This window comes from Falco cherrug, chromosome 1 (genome assembly GCF_023634085.1).
Source record: "Falco cherrug isolate bFalChe1 chromosome 1, bFalChe1.pri, whole genome shotgun sequence".
In the NCBI taxonomy this organism is placed as follows: domain Eukaryota; kingdom Metazoa; phylum Chordata; class Aves; order Falconiformes; family Falconidae; genus Falco; species Falco cherrug.
Genome location: NC_073697.1, coordinates 35,799,969 through 35,817,975, shown reverse-complemented (window position 1 = coordinate 35,817,975; position 18,007 = coordinate 35,799,969). Strand labels below are relative to the sequence as shown.

Genomic DNA, 18,007 nt, shown 5'->3' with positions numbered 1-18,007 from the left:
ATGACTTTGTGCATGCCAAAAGAAGCATGCAGGATATGTTTCTGTGGTTGCTACAAGTAAAATAATCTGCATTATTTTTTGATGGGTTAAGTAACCTTGTAAAATTCACAGGTGATCAAACACTGGCTGTGCCCTGGAATTACGCTGTAGCCGTCTCATAAATATTAGAGAATACGATATGGTTGGGTGAGAGATAGTACAGGTTCAGGAGGGATTATGAGGGTGGACAGGAAAAGACAATGTATGGGATTTTCTGTGAGTTTACAGAAATTACCCAGCAGTCCCTTTGGGCATCCCAAAGGAACGGTACCCCTCAGGTGAAACCAGGGAAGGAATAAATAAATTTTGTAAATTCTGATAGGATTTAGACATAGGTTTAACACTTTGAAAATGTGTCGTGAAGAAGGTGCTTATAGAAGACTTTAGGCAACTTGGACATGTTAATACTGAATACTGAACTTGAACTTTTCCCAGCATTACATAGTAAAGGAAGGAAAGAGGTGAGAAAGGGATATGAGTACATGAATTTTCTTGTAACTCTTATCCCAAGTGATTGGTTATGGTCTCAGGGAAGAGGATGGATTTCAATGTTAAGCTGAGTCCATACTTTCCCTTATAGGGGGAGCCAGGGTGCTAGCATAAGCATGAATGTTGTAGGTAAAAATGGAGTATTAGAAGTTTGATAGTCTGAAAGACAATGTAACTGTTCTACAAGTGGAGCAGCCGTGTGAAATGCTGATGCTAATCAGAGGGGAGAAATAGTTAGAAGGGGAGCAGGGATAACAAATTGGTTCAACACACTTAGCTCTATATCGGACTGCAGCATTGGAATAGACTACCTCTCCACTGAAAGCATTCTGAAGATGTCATTAAGCAATAAAGGAATTAATGCAGGGGTGAAATCAAATCAGGCCAAAATGTAAGGAGCTCTTAGAAAGATGCCTTCTTATACCATCTGTACTTTACCTGATGTCGATTGCATTATTCATACTGCATATGAAGCACTGAATTCCTGCTACCACAACCAGTAGCCTAGATGAGACTTGAACAACTGCTGTCTTGCACTGCAGCTATTGAGTAAAGTCCTCAAAGAATGTCCTAGTCTCCCAGGTGGATCAGATTTGCTGTGAGATACAAAGCTGTTGGGAAGAAAAGATGGAGAAAGGGAGAGAGATGAAAGACCTATTACATTTTCACTGTTCCCTCACCTAGAAGCTGCTTTGGTACTGCTTCAATACTCTACACAAAGTTATGTGGTCTCACATATTTACAATAACAAAATTCAAACGTTTTTTGGAATTTGGAAACCTAAAGTAAATCTGAGGCTACTGAAAAGGACGCTTTTGAAACTGCTCTAAAATTTATTTTCTCAAAACTGTGTGGTGTTTTTGTATTACCTCTGACCACATTTGTATAAAATTGAAATGTTTCCTGTTGAAATGAGGTATACTGTTTTTATCTTTACTGAGCCTCTTTTATTTGTAATAGAGTTATATAAAGCAGTTGCTTTTTAATTCAGTTGAATGATCATTGCAAAGCCCAGGGAAAAAAATTAGTACAACAAATACTATATTAGTTAATTTTTAATTTGTAAATACTGCTGTGAACCTTAAATATATTGTTTTCTGACTTTTAGCAAACAATTTGTTAACTAGTATTTGATTCAAAATTAATAGTGTGCATCAGGGTCTCATTTAACTAACATCTATATTATGAAAGAGAATGTGTTGTATTCTCTTGAGAAATTAAGGAGAAACAGTAAATGGATGTTAATGTTACACTGTAGTATCTGTTTTAGTCTGCAAATGTTTCATAGTATCTACTTGTAATAATATCCTTAGTATCACTTCAGATCAAACTTCAGGGTGTTCTTACTGCTGTTTCTGTATTTGTTCAGTGAATGTGTAAAGTGGTGAAGTCTGCTAGGAAAGCAAGAGGGCTATCACAAGGCAGACTGATCTGCAGATTTACATTATTTACATTGCTGAAATGTGTGTGGTCACCTCATCTTAGATATAATATGAAGTTATATATACATAGCTTTCAGAGAGGAATGCTTCCTTCTTTGCATTTATTACAGCATAACAACATAAGTGTTGTAAATAAGTGGAATAGCTGTCGTGCATAACTGAGGTATTTGTACCTGTGCTCTGAAGGCATCCTTAACATGAAGAATCTACTCCAAAGACCTTCTAACTTTAGCAAATTTGGGAACAGAGTGTAAATTATTGTTTTCATCTTTTTTTTTTAAATGCTTTAAAAATTGGTTGGTGATTCATTTTCTGTTGGATAAAATCCTATATGTAGCAATAAGTATTTGACAATCGATAGATACTTAAAGTAAATTACTTATTTCTGTTTTATAAAGCCTTTTTTATTTAATAAAATATTCAGGTACAAAAATGTTTACATTTTCATATGTGTATTTAGATGTAAACCCTTGGGGTTGGTTCTTACTAAATTAACATCTCAGCTATTTTTGTTCCTAAGACAGCATTACCTCCATACATTTCCATCTCTTTCAAAAGGAGGTGTAGTTTGTACCATGAATAGTGCTTATGCTTCATAGATTTCCTTCTTAGTAATGAGTGTCAGTGCGTGAAGTTTCTACATGAAGGATGCGTTTGGCTAGAGTTTATCTCCTTGAACAGAATCTGAACATCGATGACATCCCCCAATTCATATGAAAGGGAGCCATCTTCTGGTGTAATTTATACTTTCCTAAGAAATTATGATGCTTATTGCTATGAGAAACAAGAGATGGATGGGGATAGAAACTGGTTTTGCATATAATGCAATGAACAATAACTGAAATTTGTAAGAATTTCTAGCATCCTCTTTGAATAAGTTCAGCCACATTCTACCGATGTGTGGGCTTATTCTGATCTAATATACCTACATGAGGTTTACTCCTACCTCATGCAGTGGCAAACAAGCTGCAGTATCATGTGCTTTTAAAAACAACAGTTTGAATGTCTCCTGTACCTACTGAATATGCCTAATGAGAATAACTAAATATATCCAAAGTAACACACTGGTTTTCAAGGCAGGTCAGGTATGTTATTACTAAAATAGAGGCTAACATTTCAAGAAAAGTTTTTTTCAGTATTGTGAGGGAAAATGCAAAGTCTTGCATCCAGGAAGTAACAACCCTATGCACCAGTGTATGCTGGGGGATGATCAGCTGGAAAGCAGATGTACAGAAAAGGACATGAGGGTCCTGTGTGCACCAAGCTGAACATGAGCCAGGAATGTGCCCCTGCAGCAAAGGTGGGTAATGGTATCCTTGGCTGCATTAAGAGCGTTGTCAGCAGGTCAAGGGAGGTGATCCTTACCCTTTACTCAGTACTGGTAGGACCACACCTGGAGTACGTTGTCCAGTTCTGGGGGATCTCATCATTTGTATACAAATTTTTTCGGTGATGCCCAGTGACAGGAGAAGAGGCAGTGTGCATAAACCAAAACACAGGAGTTTCCTTTTGAATATCAGGAAACACTTTACTCTGAGAGTGACTGAGCACTGGCACAGATGGCCCACAGAGGCTGTGGGGTCTCCATCTTTGGAGATACTAAAAAAAGCATTTGAACATGGTCAGTTTTCAAAAGCCATCTCAACATGGTCATGGGCAACCAGCTCTAAGAGGCTGTGCTTGAACAGGGGAGTTGGACAAGATGACATCCAGAGGTACCTTACAACCTCAACCATTCTGTGACTTTGTGAATCTGTGAAGTAATGTTGAAATATCTAATTTTTTTCAATGACAAAATATTATATAGAAAATATATATTTGTTTATTAAAGGTTTGGAGATATATTATTCAAATTTTGAAAGTTTCATTTATTCCCAAAATTAAATATTCTCTGTAATTCTTGTTTTGTGGCTGTTTTGGATTGTCATCCAGGGTTTTAAATTCCCATGCTTGTTTCTTATTCAGAAAAAAAATCTCAGATCCTGCTAGTGTATAGAGAGTAAGATACTAGAGATAAAATCCACTGCATAGACTACGTGGAATTAAATATTTATTTAATTTTAAAAATAATTAGGTGGCTATGTATGTAGACATGAAAAAGAGGATATTTGATATCTGTTTTCCCAGAATTCCATGTTGAAAAGAATGCGCAGTTTATGCAACACAATCATGTGTTGATCTCTTTAAGATCTGTTACTTCTTTTTTCTATGACTCTTGAGTCACTTTATCTGGCTGTTACTTTCTGGTTTAATTGCTTTTTGCACACCTGGTACAGTGTATTTTCAGATTTCATGCTCTTGAAACTGTGCACCTCAGCATGGAAACATTTGTTACTACTGTAGTTTCATGACTTTGTTGTGAACATACCTGAACAAGGACAGAGGTACAGTTATGCTTTGCTCTTGGGAAGACAAGATGGTATAGACTTGTTGGAGGAACCCCTGTCATAACTAGCAGGGGTCTGATCACACTGTTCTGCAGGCTTTATGACAGCATGGTTAGGATTTCTGTTCCAATTCCACTGGTGGTCCTGATATATTTCACTGTTCTTTTGATAAATTTTCATTTCATAAAGTTCAGCAACTTATGGCTTGGAGCTGAATTACTAACAACAGATAATGGAAATACTTCATTTACGAGTATAGCAGATTTTTTTGTGTTTGTATCCCATTAACATGAAAGGCAAATTGAAAGCAGTGAACTGATGTTGCTTTTTGTCATATAGGGGGCAGGGAGCACAAAGCATCTATGCTGAGACTGCTAAAGATTTCTAGCCTAAATGGCATCATGTTGACATGTGGCTATTACTGAGATGATGTATACTCTTTGCAAGCGTATTAACACTGTTGTAATCAGATCAGCAGAACTCAGACTGTTCCCAAAGGACTTCTTATTTGCTAACTTCACTTCAGTATTCTTGAAATCATTTTCTATCAAGGAGTACTTAGGAGGGCCCACAGATCTATAAAATTTCTATAAGGCTATTTTGCTGCAAGTGAAATTCTTTGTCTTTTGGTAATAAGATGAGCAGCAAAAAAAATATTTTGGAGTGGCTGTAATTATTTCAATAGGCATTTATAAAGATGATTTTCCCTGAGTTTTCAGAATGAACTTTTTTCAGAACTGGAGCCCATCTTCCACCTGTCCTCTGGGGAGATCTTGCTGTTCGCTCACTGTAAAGGAAGCCTTGGAGGATCATACTCCTAATTCAGTGTCTGTCACCCTCCACCATGATCTCTGAAAACACATCTTTGTACACTTCATTAAAACAGTTAAAGTGTTTTGAAGCTTAACCTGAATAATATAAAAACTGAAGGCACTCTATTCTTCTTTCTCAGGTTTTCACTCGTGAAATATTTAATGGTAATGCACCTTAACTACTGCTGAGGGTTTCATCCTTTTTTCCAATAGTGTTGATAGACTCTCCTGTGACTTTAAACCCATTGCCTAAAATACCATAAAAATAATCACACTCTTTCTGAAAAAACTTAAGTTTATTTTTCTTTGATCAAAATATCTACAATGACATGGGTGACACCATAAATTTCACATATTTTAATACTTCTGTCTGCACAGAATGTCAGTTTAAGTGCAATATGATACTGTAATACAATAAAAAGGAATTTAATCGAATCCATGCACAATACATTTATAGAGTTTTATCAAAAAGGAAGTACTTTGGGATGAAATTGCCATCAGACAGAATTCACAGGAGAATATTTTGAAAACTCACAAACAAATTATTAATACACTACCATATTTTTTTTCTTTTTTCTTGCTGTTGCCTTTAAAAAGCTGGGATCACTAACACACAAAATACTGTATATTATGTTAAATCTTTATGTCAAAAGCTTATGGCACAATTTCTTTTTATACAACTCACAATTACACATCCATGGAACATTAGTAGCTACTTTAGTCCATTTCATCTGTTAACATCACTCTGTCATACATTAAAATACAAACATAAGAAATGTTTCTTGCATATTTCACAAAAATGAAAGTGAAGAAGTGCAGTAATATTCAAGAATGTCACGGATACAGGATGAGCCAACATTCTTCTGGCATTTAACCCTCTGCTTCTAGCAATCTAACCTGCTTCTACAAGCCTTCCAAACTGATAGTATTTCAGTAACTACCGTAAGTGATGTGTGTTGCCTGAAGGCACCTTTTCCATAACCACTGCAAAATAGAATACCCATTTTATTATCAAAAAGTAGTTTGGTTTGCAAATTGTATTTTTCTTCTTAGTTGCCTCAAAAAGGAAAAAAAGTCATGATGATCTGATACTGTTCTCGCCAAATAACCATATGATTGTACAGTAAGATGTAGATAAAGATATTTTACTATTTCACAGGGGTACTGTAAGAATTAACAGCTCATTTGGCAGTTTCAAAATTTAAGGCCAAATTTTACTCTGCTGGATTAGATTAATTCCCATGGTAGCTCAAATGAGAGCAGAAGTTGCACATAAAGTGTATCTATCTTTTGCAACCAACCATCTCAGCCTGGGCTGGGAACTGTATGAATAAATTCATTTCCATCTAATATAAAATTATTGCTCAAAATTTTTTTTTAAGGTTAAGGAAGACTTTTTATCTTTCCCTATTGTTAAAAATATATGGTTTTGTACAGTTTATTAGATTCTATTTTTATCTACATTATCAACCTACAGTTCTGTTAGGGGTTATAGTACAAAGTGGAAGCAATACCTTACTCCTTAAATGTAAAGTGCACATCTAAATGACCTAAATATGTCTTCTTTCTAGTGACTAAAGAGAATCATCTCTCACATATCACAAAAGACTTTCTATGAATCAGCCTATAACAAGGTTTTGCAATAAATGCTAATAAAGAGAATCCAAAGAAAACTAATATCTGATTGAGCTGAAAAAATAATTAGATCTCATATTCTTCCTGAATTCCACTAACCTGCTTAAGTAACAATGCTTTTTGTCAAAACTCCTTGAAAGTAGAATGTGCTTTATTTTGGTGTTAAAATAGCTAAATTCTAAACAGTAAATCACTAGTATCCCTTCTTCCTTTTCTTCTCCAAGCCTCCTCTAGATGATCAGTATTACAGAGAGAAAAAAGCCAACCCTCTAAACATGAAAACCTGTTTTGTTGATATTTGAATATAGTTTTTAAAATAAAATGTATTTTGCTGTTCAGAATTTTAGCAGGAGTTTGGTACTGTGGTAGCTGGGTATATCTACTGCACCTCTAAGGGACCTTCCTTATCCTCTCTCAAGATCATGAAGGTTTGGCCTTACAAGGTTTGACATGGATTTGGCCACATCTTTCTTCGGTGCAGGAAGAAAAGACAGTCATATAAGAAGTTCCAGGCACTGCTTTGGTCCCTCTTATGCTCTGTACAGCACATGCTTTTCATCCTGTACCCTCCTGCTCAGCTCCATTAAGAATGTGGATGGTGTGCAAGTCGATTCTCTAACTGCACAGGTAGAAACTACTGTCAAAGGAGAATACATACTTTGCAGCGGTTGACATAAATTGTTTCCGCCTGTAGCTACTGCTTCCATCTGAAGAAGTGTACCTACAGAGAGGATACGGGGGGGATGGGGGAAAGTAGTAAGGACGCCTCTTGCTTTCTTCTTTCCCCTTTATGGTGACTGTGACAGCTTTTTGGTAGCTGTGTTGTTGGAGCATTCCTCCAGATCCTAGTTTCTCTGTCTGTTTTCAATGTATTGCAATAATTTTCTACTGCCAGTATTCTGTTTTTGGAGTATAGGACTGGTCTAGAGAGACCACAGAAACATGATCCGAGCGGCACAGAGTCTTCACCTATGATGAATAATGACTTGGGGCAAAACTGTGTTAGCCTGTCACATAAGGGTTGTGCTTACAAGAAGCCTTCTTGTGTGGTTTTGCTAAGTTCCTGTATTCTACAGAGCCCAGGTTCAGTGATTGTGAGGTGAGGTAGCTATCTACTTCAGCCTAATAAATGGGGTCTTTTTTAGCTGTAGGAGAAGCCCTGCTAGGTAACATATGCCTCAAGCATTATTTCCCTGATGATTATTTTTCTGCCTCCCTGCTGCCTCTTTCACAGGACAGTAGCATAAATACTGCAGTCTGATAATACTTCAGAGTATTGACTCTTGCATCTTCTTAATATTATTCCCTGCTACTTCATTATAAAGTTACAAAAGAATCATAACCCACACTGATATTAGCTGATGACAGTAGCTGTTGATTCTAGCTCTGCACAGAGGGCTGGCATGCCTGCTGGCATTTTGGGACTTTTCTGCTAGTCAGTGGTGAAGAGCAGGTGGTTTCTTATCTCAAATTACATTTCTTTCTTTACCATGTGACTTTACACTAAGTCATTTAGGAATAATCTAAATTAAATTTAAAGTTCTGCTTTCTTTTGGAAAACATGTTATTTAGTGGACAGCAGAGGCTCCTGTTACCTGGCACTTCCAGTAAAAAAAACAAACCACAAAACCATCAGTTCAGGAGAGATTGTTTCCATTACATCAAAATAGAAAATCTTTACTTACCTGGGGGCAGCAGAATCACATGCCAAATGTTATGTGCATTTAAATACATGATAATGGAACCATTTCTTTGCTTTTCCCCTCTGTTTACTCTAGTCAAAGTGAAATGTGGCACAGGGGTTATTTCCCCTCACTGAGGTAATAGGTTCATATATGAATGAAGGGTCTTGTCCTTCTTGCTTAACAAATTACACTCTTTCTGACTCCTTGTTACATTTTGCCAGTGTTACAATCCAGTTTCTCCTTTATTACTTCCAGGATTTCCTGTCTGATTCTCTCTTTGAAAGCAGAGACCTTTTCTGCCTTAAAGAGTGAAGAAAGAAATTAGGGCTAGATTTATTAATCTCTACAGTACTCAGATTTGTTAATGTTTTCAATACAAGGTAGTACTACATGTGTGAGTGCAACAGGCTATATTGAATGCCTGGGTAAGAGGCAATGTGAACCAGGTACCCAAGTGTTACAAACAAGAATAACTATGAGCTATTCTGATCTGGCCAGCATTTTTTTCATACGCTGATCCCTTCAATTAATAATTCCTTATTAAATGAAATTCAGCTACTTTAGAAGGAAAGAAGACAGATGATCCTGAAAGGTAATGTAATTTTTTGATTGCCTCTTGATTATGGATCTAGTACTTCAAACAGTCCTTACATAAAATACTGTTGACTTCACTGACAGGAGAAGCAAGTTAACATCCCTTTTCATGTGATACAGCTAATGATAACTTTAAGAAAGTTGAATATAACCCAACTGAAATGTCAGACATTAGTTCATGATAACCCCTCGCATACATGAGCACCTTCATAAGTGAACCGGATTTTTGGAGCATGCACATAAAGAAATCAACAAAAATAAGACCCGGCCTCAGCAAAAAATAATGGTTTGAAATTGAGTTCATTTCAGATCATAAATAAAGCAAAACTATATAAAAATTGTTTTAAAATAAAGGAGGATCATACAGATTCTTTCCGAAACAGCTGAACAAAATCTGAGAGCTGCTATTTTAGAATCTTTCTAACTAATCCTTGGAGGAAAACAAAAACAAGCCCAACCCATCCCAAGGTTGCTGTTATAAACCTCAGTGCAGAGTTACATTGCTTCTGTTATTTCATATGCACCATGCCTTTGGCAGTGCACCAGATGTTTGCCTCCAGCTGGTTTTGCTTTTGTATACAAACTCTGAGCAACAACAAACAAAAAATAAAAATATTTTGCAATGAGAAACAGCCTCAGCTACTGGACTTAAAGCAGCCAGCATTTCTAAATGTCAGATTTCCATATCTTAGCATGTTTTTGGTTTTCAATAGAAAACACTCTTGCCTATAAGCTATGTCTTAAATGTGATCTATTGTGTTACAATTCAAAGAAGCAGCTAATATGAATTTTTTTTTTTTAATCCTAAACAGGGAAAATCTAAGACTTTTAGTAGTTGTTCTCCTGTTTGTTAGTGTGAAGTACAACAAATGTATGTAAAAGACCAGGCAGATCCTACTTCAGGTTTCTGAAGAGCTGCGTGTTTTTCCAAAGTTGTGAAGTGTTTCTTATTCACTCTTAAAGTCATATAAATATACTTCAAAGAACAAGTCAGAAAACTTGATATATTCACAAACTAAACTTCCTGTATTTTGGTAACATGTTGGAGGTAAATGTGCATAAACACAGCTGTACTTGTCCTCCAAATGTTTCGGTGAAGCGGTTGACTAGTTACTTTTAATTTTCGTCCAAGATCTCTTTCCCTTGAATCAAAATGAAGCAGTACAAGATTTTGATGTAGTTTGTCTATCTCACAAGCTGTATGAGTTTTATCAATTGAGAAAAAAAGAACCCTTCAAAAAAATATAAATGAGTGAAATATATTATGTTTCAATTATTAAATTGTATGTAATTAAAAGAAAAAATCCTTTGCACTAATCAATACTTTATAAATGTTAATGTATTTCCCATGTGATATGCAGACTATTAGGCTATAGATACCTTGTGCTGTCAGATTATTTCAACATACAGCTTCCGGGGGAACGGTAATATGAAGTACCTTAAATAAATTATATAACTTTAAATGTGTCAAATGTGCACATTGCAAAACCACAGGTACCGTCCTTAAAACAAGAAAACATCCTTAACATTGTAATCTGAAATCAAGAATCTGTCATTATCTTCTAAAATTGAAATAAAGGTTAAAAATACTAATCTATTCTGTCATACTGTGGGGTTTACCTAGGGTATTCTGGATCAATTGTTTTAATTAAAAATACACCAGAATTTAAAAAATTTCATGAACATCAAAGAATACTGTACAATTGTACCACTATGTAACAGTATGTATAAATACTTGGCAGTAAAGCTTCAGTAGAGAGTGATTTGCAATGAAAAAGTTAATACTTAGTTTGACACAGAAAGTTTGCAATAGCAGATGTATCGTCTCTGGGTGTCATTCTTCCATTCCACTGTGACTGGGCATTGCAGGCCATGTAGGATATTTCCCCCCCCCTCCCTGAATGTATTTAACTCTCCCAATCACTCCTTTCATGTGTATTCTTAACAGAAAGCCTCCTGTTGAGCATGGCAGCCAGATCCGTATGCACTACAAGCCTTAATCTCTTTTATTGGTGAATGTCCTCATGCCTGATGATTTTGTAAATTACCCAATAAAAAATGTTGAAAATCAGAAAGGCTAATGGGAAACAAGCTCTGGATATTGTGTCTATCTTCTTGGCCCGGTCAATGAATACCTTTCTCATGTCATCAGGGCTTTTTGGTGCAGCTTGAATAGGATTATTTGGCCCCTTTGGTGTCACTCCATCTTTTGCTTGCAGACATGGGCCCATTCCATATGCTGTAAAGCTAAACTGACTTTCGCGTACGTCATCATCCTGTTGAAAAAAAGAGAGGAAAAAAAAAGAAAAAAGCAAGAAAGTGTTGGTTTTTTTTTAATTTATTATTATTTACAGAAATCTTACCAGCTTCTAAATAGCAATTATTACATCATTACCACAGTGACTTCTTGAATCCACAGTTTATCTTAACTGGTTGAAATTTCAGCCCTATCAGTGTCTGTCAAAAATATTGCAGGTGCATTAATAAGAACAGAATTTTCCTATTTGTTTATAGTTTCTGTAATCTATTTGGAGAAAAGAGAAAGCTTAGTAAACTAGTGGTAATCAGGCACAACTTCTGACTTGGTTTAATTTTCCCGTTTACAGTAAATATCCGTAGTCTTCAACTGGGCACACTTCACACTGGTCTTTCAGAGAACAGCCATTAACTCTATATGTTACTTAACAAAATGAGATCCTGGCCTCTAGAGGTATTCATCGTACAAGTGCTAATGATGTTCACGTTGGTTATATTAGTGACAATTCTGCCTATTTGGTCATGGCGTATTTAGTTAATCTTATCTTTATGCTTTATTTCTGCTGTTCCCTGTGAATGCATTAGACAAAGAAAATAGTATGTAAAGTGTCTTTCATTCATTTTATTTTAAACTAAAGACCAGATTTTTCTTCTCATTCATTCTTCTGTCAAATCAGGGGAGATTTAGCAAAGACATTCTGAGTTTAGGGAGCTATAAGAGAAAGTGGTTTTAAATCCTGTGGCACAAACAAAAGTAAGTGGTCTGAAGTGATATATATTTTCGCAGCATGTGTTTCAAAAGAATGTGGCTTCTGGCTTGACAAACATTTTGTACTCTTTACCTGGTTATAGATATTCTCAAATAATAAACGAGGTACAAATGCAGGCAAATAAATGATACACAGACTGTGAAGCCAGGGGCAGACTTGGTTCTGAAATATATCCCAGTGTATTCCTTCACTATGTATGCTACCCAAGGATAGTCAGATGATTTTGATGGCATTCACAATTTTTTAAATACTGATTTTTAAATTCAGGATTTCCTATCTTTTATGTCTAATTTAGACTAGTTGCTTTAGGATTCTAGACTTTTATGAAGTATGACAAAATACTATGTGTTTATTATTTCTTAAGTATTTTGGAAAATAATTTCCATAACACTTAAAAAAAGAATTGAGAAGCAGTCAATTTTCCTTTTGTAAGAGAAGTTTTGATATTTTGAAGGTCTTCTTCAATTAGATTAAAATAAAAGGGTAAAAAGAGTTAATTATCAAAGCAAATAAAATAATCCATATTTCAGTTCAGTAATTCTGGAAGCATTTGTGTTTTATTTAAACCTCTTTATACAAATGTAATTTCTGAATGAACACAGTTTAAATCCAAAATTCTGAATTTTTTGATTTAAAATACCTGTGACATTTGAAAAATCTGAATTTGTTTTGGAATAGAGAATTAATTCTAAACGTATTTTAAAATCTTGATTGAGTAGTTGAAGAACCATCGTTAATTACTTTTTTAAAAAAAATCCAGTGATATTTATTGTCAATGTCAGTTGAATAAGTTAGCTATGAAAGAATGCTGATCAGTTACTTAGTTTGAAGTAAACTAGTTGGCAATCAGCATGAGCATCCAAGCAGAGCTGTAGTTACCACCCAGCTTCAATAGTTTTTCATATATGCAAATTGGAAAAATGTGTAGACTAAAATAGTTCAGTGAAACTACTATACTTCAAATCTGTATTAGAATTCTCCTATAAAAACAAAAATAAAGCAAAATTAACATGAAAGAAACGGAGGAGGAAAAATCACTGACTTCAATATGGAAATGAATAACAGAAATACAAAATGATAGGTTCATTATTTGATGACGTGATAAAAAAAGATCTCATTACTGCAATAGTGTTCCTCTCCTGTCAGAAAAGGATTGGAAATAACATCTTTATAGAAGCTGTATTCCAGCAGAGTTGTAGTGTTGCATTCCAGTTAACAGAAGTTACAAATACATGGACTGTCAGAATTTACACCAAACTTGCCCTTTAAACACCTTCTATGTACACCACTATGTACAATTCAGGGGTTTTTACAATGCAGTTTTTTCATGCTTCTCCAGAAAATAATGTTTATGATTGCACAGCCTCAAAAAGATAATAAAATAATTCTTCTGAGTAGCAACTTTCAGTTGGATATGTTTTCAGGATGAGGCACTATATACTAAGACTTTACTGTCTTTGTTCTATGCTCCTGATCCCCTACAGTGGTTTTCAAGGCCATTTTTTTTTTTGCTTTGAGAAGTCCTGAATTTAGTCTGCAAGCAGACTGCTTAGAAATATTCTGTGTTGTTGAGTGAGTGACGTGAAGGTCCTTCTAGGAGTACAGCATTTCTGCCCAGTGTGTGTTGGATGGCATGTCTGCAAGGGCAGGCAGGATGGTTGGAGCCTGCCAGTCAGACCAAAGTGCCAGGGCTAATGGGTATGCAAGAAAGGGCACCTTCCAGAGCTTTGTAACATGCCAGGTATCACCATAATTTTTTTCTGAGTTACTGGCTGAAATATCTAAAATGTGGTTCTGTAAGTTTTCCAGCAGGTTCATAATGCAGAAAAATCATTAATTTGGCCTCAGGTTCATATCTGAGTGTGCTTGTGCACATCAGGAAAGGTATAGTTACTGTTACTATTGATACTAACATTTGAGTGTGTTTCCAAAGGCATTTTTATAAAATGTCAGTGACACCCATTTGTTTTTATCAAGTGACTTGGCTACAGTCCCTCTTTTTGACTAGAAATACTTCTTACAGTGCACGTGAGTCCACAGCCGTTGAAATCAACTAATGGAAGTATCCTGTATGCCCCAGCTGAGAATCTGGACTATGAATCTTCCTGGAAAAGTCCTGCATTTTGGTGGTGGTGTTTTTTTAAAAAAAAAAACTAATAAGGAAGCTTGCTTTTTTTTCCTGGTCTTTTGTGTATTTGTTTAGTGCATCATCACTAAAGAAAAGAAAATGAATGAATTCTTATTGATTTTTGATAAAGCTTTTAAAATCTTATTATGAATGAATTTTAATAAGGGTTTGATATGAATGTCCTTTAATAAAGGTTTGGTACGAATGTGCTTTTCACACATGGTTTTGGAATTAAAAGTTTGAAGGTTATTCTGCATACAGCTACATAGAAATATTTTATCATTTCTATTAAAATTACTGTAATTAAAGAATGGAAATAAATATAGATAATTTTTTTTATTTAGAAAGAATTCTTTGGAGACCTGAAGGAAATAATTTCAATTAGTTTATTTTCATATCAGTGTTGTTCCACAAAATACTTAGCTATAAATTATTAGAAAGCTGTCAGTTTCTGTGGCCCTGACTGCTGTTGTCTGTCCATATATTTAATAATACATTTCTCTTGAGTAATATGCATAAGAGCTGAAAATATCTCCATAGTCCTTTGACTGTAGGTTGTAGTAATAGCTTGAAGACTTATTTGAAGCCTTGGCTTGGTTATTTGAACACTATTTTTTATTGTTCATTTTTGAGAGTAAAAGTGTTATTAAATTTTTGGTACTACAGACAGCTTGGTTTTAAATGCTGATGTGGTAGTAACTGATTTCTCCATGAACTGATGTCACTATTTCTTTGCAGTTCAAGAGTAAAATTTTAATACTATATTTTAATCCGATTTAAACAGATCAAAATGGATTACAAAATTAACAAGACAGGTACCTTTATTAACATTTCACGTCATCACATACAGGTAGCAATGAAGGTACATGGAGTTCACGTGGGAAGACAAAAGGACAGGGCCTCTGTTAATGATTGGATATCACGTTATGACAAATAGGACATCTTCTTCATCGTTTACCCTTAAATTTGTACTGTAGATTTGAGGCAAAGTCCCGTCTATAGGTCCTGTACATCTCAAGCCATTGCTATGCTGCAATGATTCACTGATTTCATTTCCATCAAGAACTCCCTCAAAATACTTTCATCAAAACGGATGGGTGGGTTGACCAAAAAGAAAACAAAAGAAAAGAGGTGTGATTACCATTAAAGACAATCTAGTTTGCATGTCTATTTTCCTCACTAAAGATACGTTGATCTTTAGGTTTTTGAAAATAGAATTAAAAGAGTGACTATTCCTGAAAACTAAATATATTAAAAGCTAATTTAAAATCAAAGTATTATTAAGTATATGTGCAGTTAATCTTTTTCCCTGTACAGTGTAAATGCAACTAAGAAAACGCACTGTTCATAGCTATATGTCGTTATCCCTGTATGACTTCTGATTCTGCCATTTTTAACTTTTGTTTCTCAAGACTGAAAAGAGTGTAACTGTAAATGGATAATTAATATTCATTCATTCTGAAGGATATTTCCATCACATTAGTAATATAAGATTTGTGAAATAGTTTTGTTCATTGGCCAGATTTCTTTTTCTGACAGAGAAAAAGCACTACGGATCATATATGGACTACAAAATGAAGTCTTAAATTAGGGACCAAAATCCCCATGTTCTCATGATTCATAATGCGATTTGTGTAATCATAAACAAATTAGACCCTTTTTGAAAAATCTCCTATACCTTTTGTGATGCGTATTGAAAAACAGCAATGAGTAAATTGTATATTATGTAGCAATAAGTTTTCATTTATAAATGTATTTATAGCACAATCCCAGACACTTCAGAATTTTTGTCAATTCTGTGCAAATTGGATTTAGCCTCTGAAAAGAAATTTGCCTTTCAGTTATTTGGAATCATTGAAGTCCATGCTTACAACCATAAAAACGGTAGCCAGAGGGTGCAGTTATACCTAAGAATTGCCTTTGATGCTGCTGTTACTGTTTGGGAAGGGAGGCTGCAAGGGAGGATGTACTAGCTGGTCTAAGAAAGAGGCAGTGACTACTTGAAAAAGCATAAGGAAAATGGCAAGAATAGATGAGCTTTGGATGCCAAAATATCTTGATACAGCTCTGTAAATAACTACATTTTATATAACTGTACAATTTTCTATAAAACTCAGCAGCTCTTATTTTGTTTGCTACACTAATTTACTGCAGAGATTTTATCTGAGCTCAGTCAAATGCTTTTTAAGAGAGAGATTTCAGTTCTGTGTTTTTAATCAGCATTGAGAAGGAATAACCCATAGTTCTGACAAAATTTCAAAAATGCTCTAAACTCGGAAAAACTGTGAATTTGTTTAAGGAGATGTTTGGAGTTAAAATTGAATGTAATGATTTGGACAAAGAATCTGAAAAATAGAGGAGAGCTGGTAAGTGCAAATACAAGGTACTACATTTAGCCAGGAATAATCAACTTCACAAACATAAGATGGAAAGTGAATGGTTCTGCAGTAGTTCTGGAAAGAGACGTGTGAGTTATGGAAGGTAGCAATCTTGATATGTCATTAAAAAGGCAAATGGAAAACTGGTTTGTATAAACCTGCGAGTTATGGAGGGTAGCAATCTTGATATGTCATTAAAAAGGCAAATGGAAAACTGGTTTGGATAAACAAATGTATAACTTCCATCATGTGGTCATTTGGCTACTCTCAGCTGTTACTGGCTAGTCTTCATGTTGCAAACACAGTTTTGAGGAATTATATAGACTTACTAGGAAAATTCCCAGGGAAGGAGAATGAGAACGAGAAAAAAAAAACCCAGATTGTACCAACTGGGAATATTTAAAGAAAAGAAGACTGAATGGAAATGTGCAAATTGCTACATCAAGGAATGAAGTAGTCTGTTCTTTGTCCCACTCTAGACAAGCCATGAGAGTCCAAAAAGGGCATTAGTAAAAAAACTTTCTAAACCATTGGAATAGATTTCAGAGGAGCTTGTGGAATTTTTGTGACTGGGATGAATTAGGTATAACTGATCCTGATTTATGTCAGGAAAATGGATTCATTGACTTCCCAAGGGCATTCCAGCACTGAAATTCAATCGTCTGATCATTGGCTAGGGTTTACTGGGTAAAAGTAAATAATAAATAGCTTCCCTATTGCAATTAGATATTTATTCACGCATGTTCTCTTCTGTCAATGTATACCTGAAATAAAACATTTCTAGACCCATCTATTTTTGGATTTTTGCAACACAGTCAAATCACTAGGAATTTTGCCGTACCCTTGGCAGGTAAAATGCCAGTGCCAAAAAGATCTATATTCATTGGTTGGAATTTACCTGGTAGAAAAACCTAATCCTTGTAAAATGTCCCAAGATGGCAAGCATATAGGATGAAAATGTCAAATAAGTTATCCTAACTGCTCTATTTCTCTAATCTATTTGGACATAAATACTGAATAGAATAACAGTTTTCACTTTGAAAACAAAGAGGATTTAACGTTCAAGAAAACCTCTGTAGTTTGCTTCAAATGCAGCCTTTTAACCTAACTTCTTTTCGTGTCTTATGACTTTGTGGTCAAATGAACAATTCTGTATACGTGGTAGTTTCAAAAGTCAATACAATCTAATTCCTGAGAGCCAGTGGCTGTTTGACCTAGTCCAAAGGGACAACAAACCCTTACAAAACTTTATAAACATGAGCTATAGTAACTGACTTTGAAAAAGACAAAAGAGGAAGGAAACAGAAAATTTGACTTATGATCCTAGGGTCTGCTTTTCATGTTAGAAATCATGGTGAATAAATAATAATATTTGTGGTAAAGAAGGCTAGA

General features: G+C 35.1%; 1 protein-coding gene across 4 annotated transcripts in view; it reads right to left on the bottom strand.

Annotated features, from left to right (window-relative positions):
• Nucleotides 1–7,328: 7,328 nt before the first annotated feature.
• Nucleotides 7,329–18,007, bottom strand: part of GLRA3 (glycine receptor alpha 3) — a 91,065-nt gene continuing 80,386 nt past the window's right edge. For 2 of the 4 annotated variants that reach the window (XM_055700851.1, XM_055700854.1), the window contains exons 9-10: nt 15,196–15,315; nt 7,329–11,359 (exon numbers count right to left, since the gene is read on the bottom strand). In XM_055700851.1, coding sequence (XP_055556826.1) covers nt 11,090–11,359; nt 15,196–15,315 — 390 coding nt within the window. In that variant the 3' untranslated portion in view covers nt 7,329–11,089. The remainder of the gene's footprint in view (nt 11,360–15,195; nt 15,316–18,007) is intronic. The other 2 variants (XM_055700852.1, XM_055700853.1) reach the window with 2 other exon arrangements.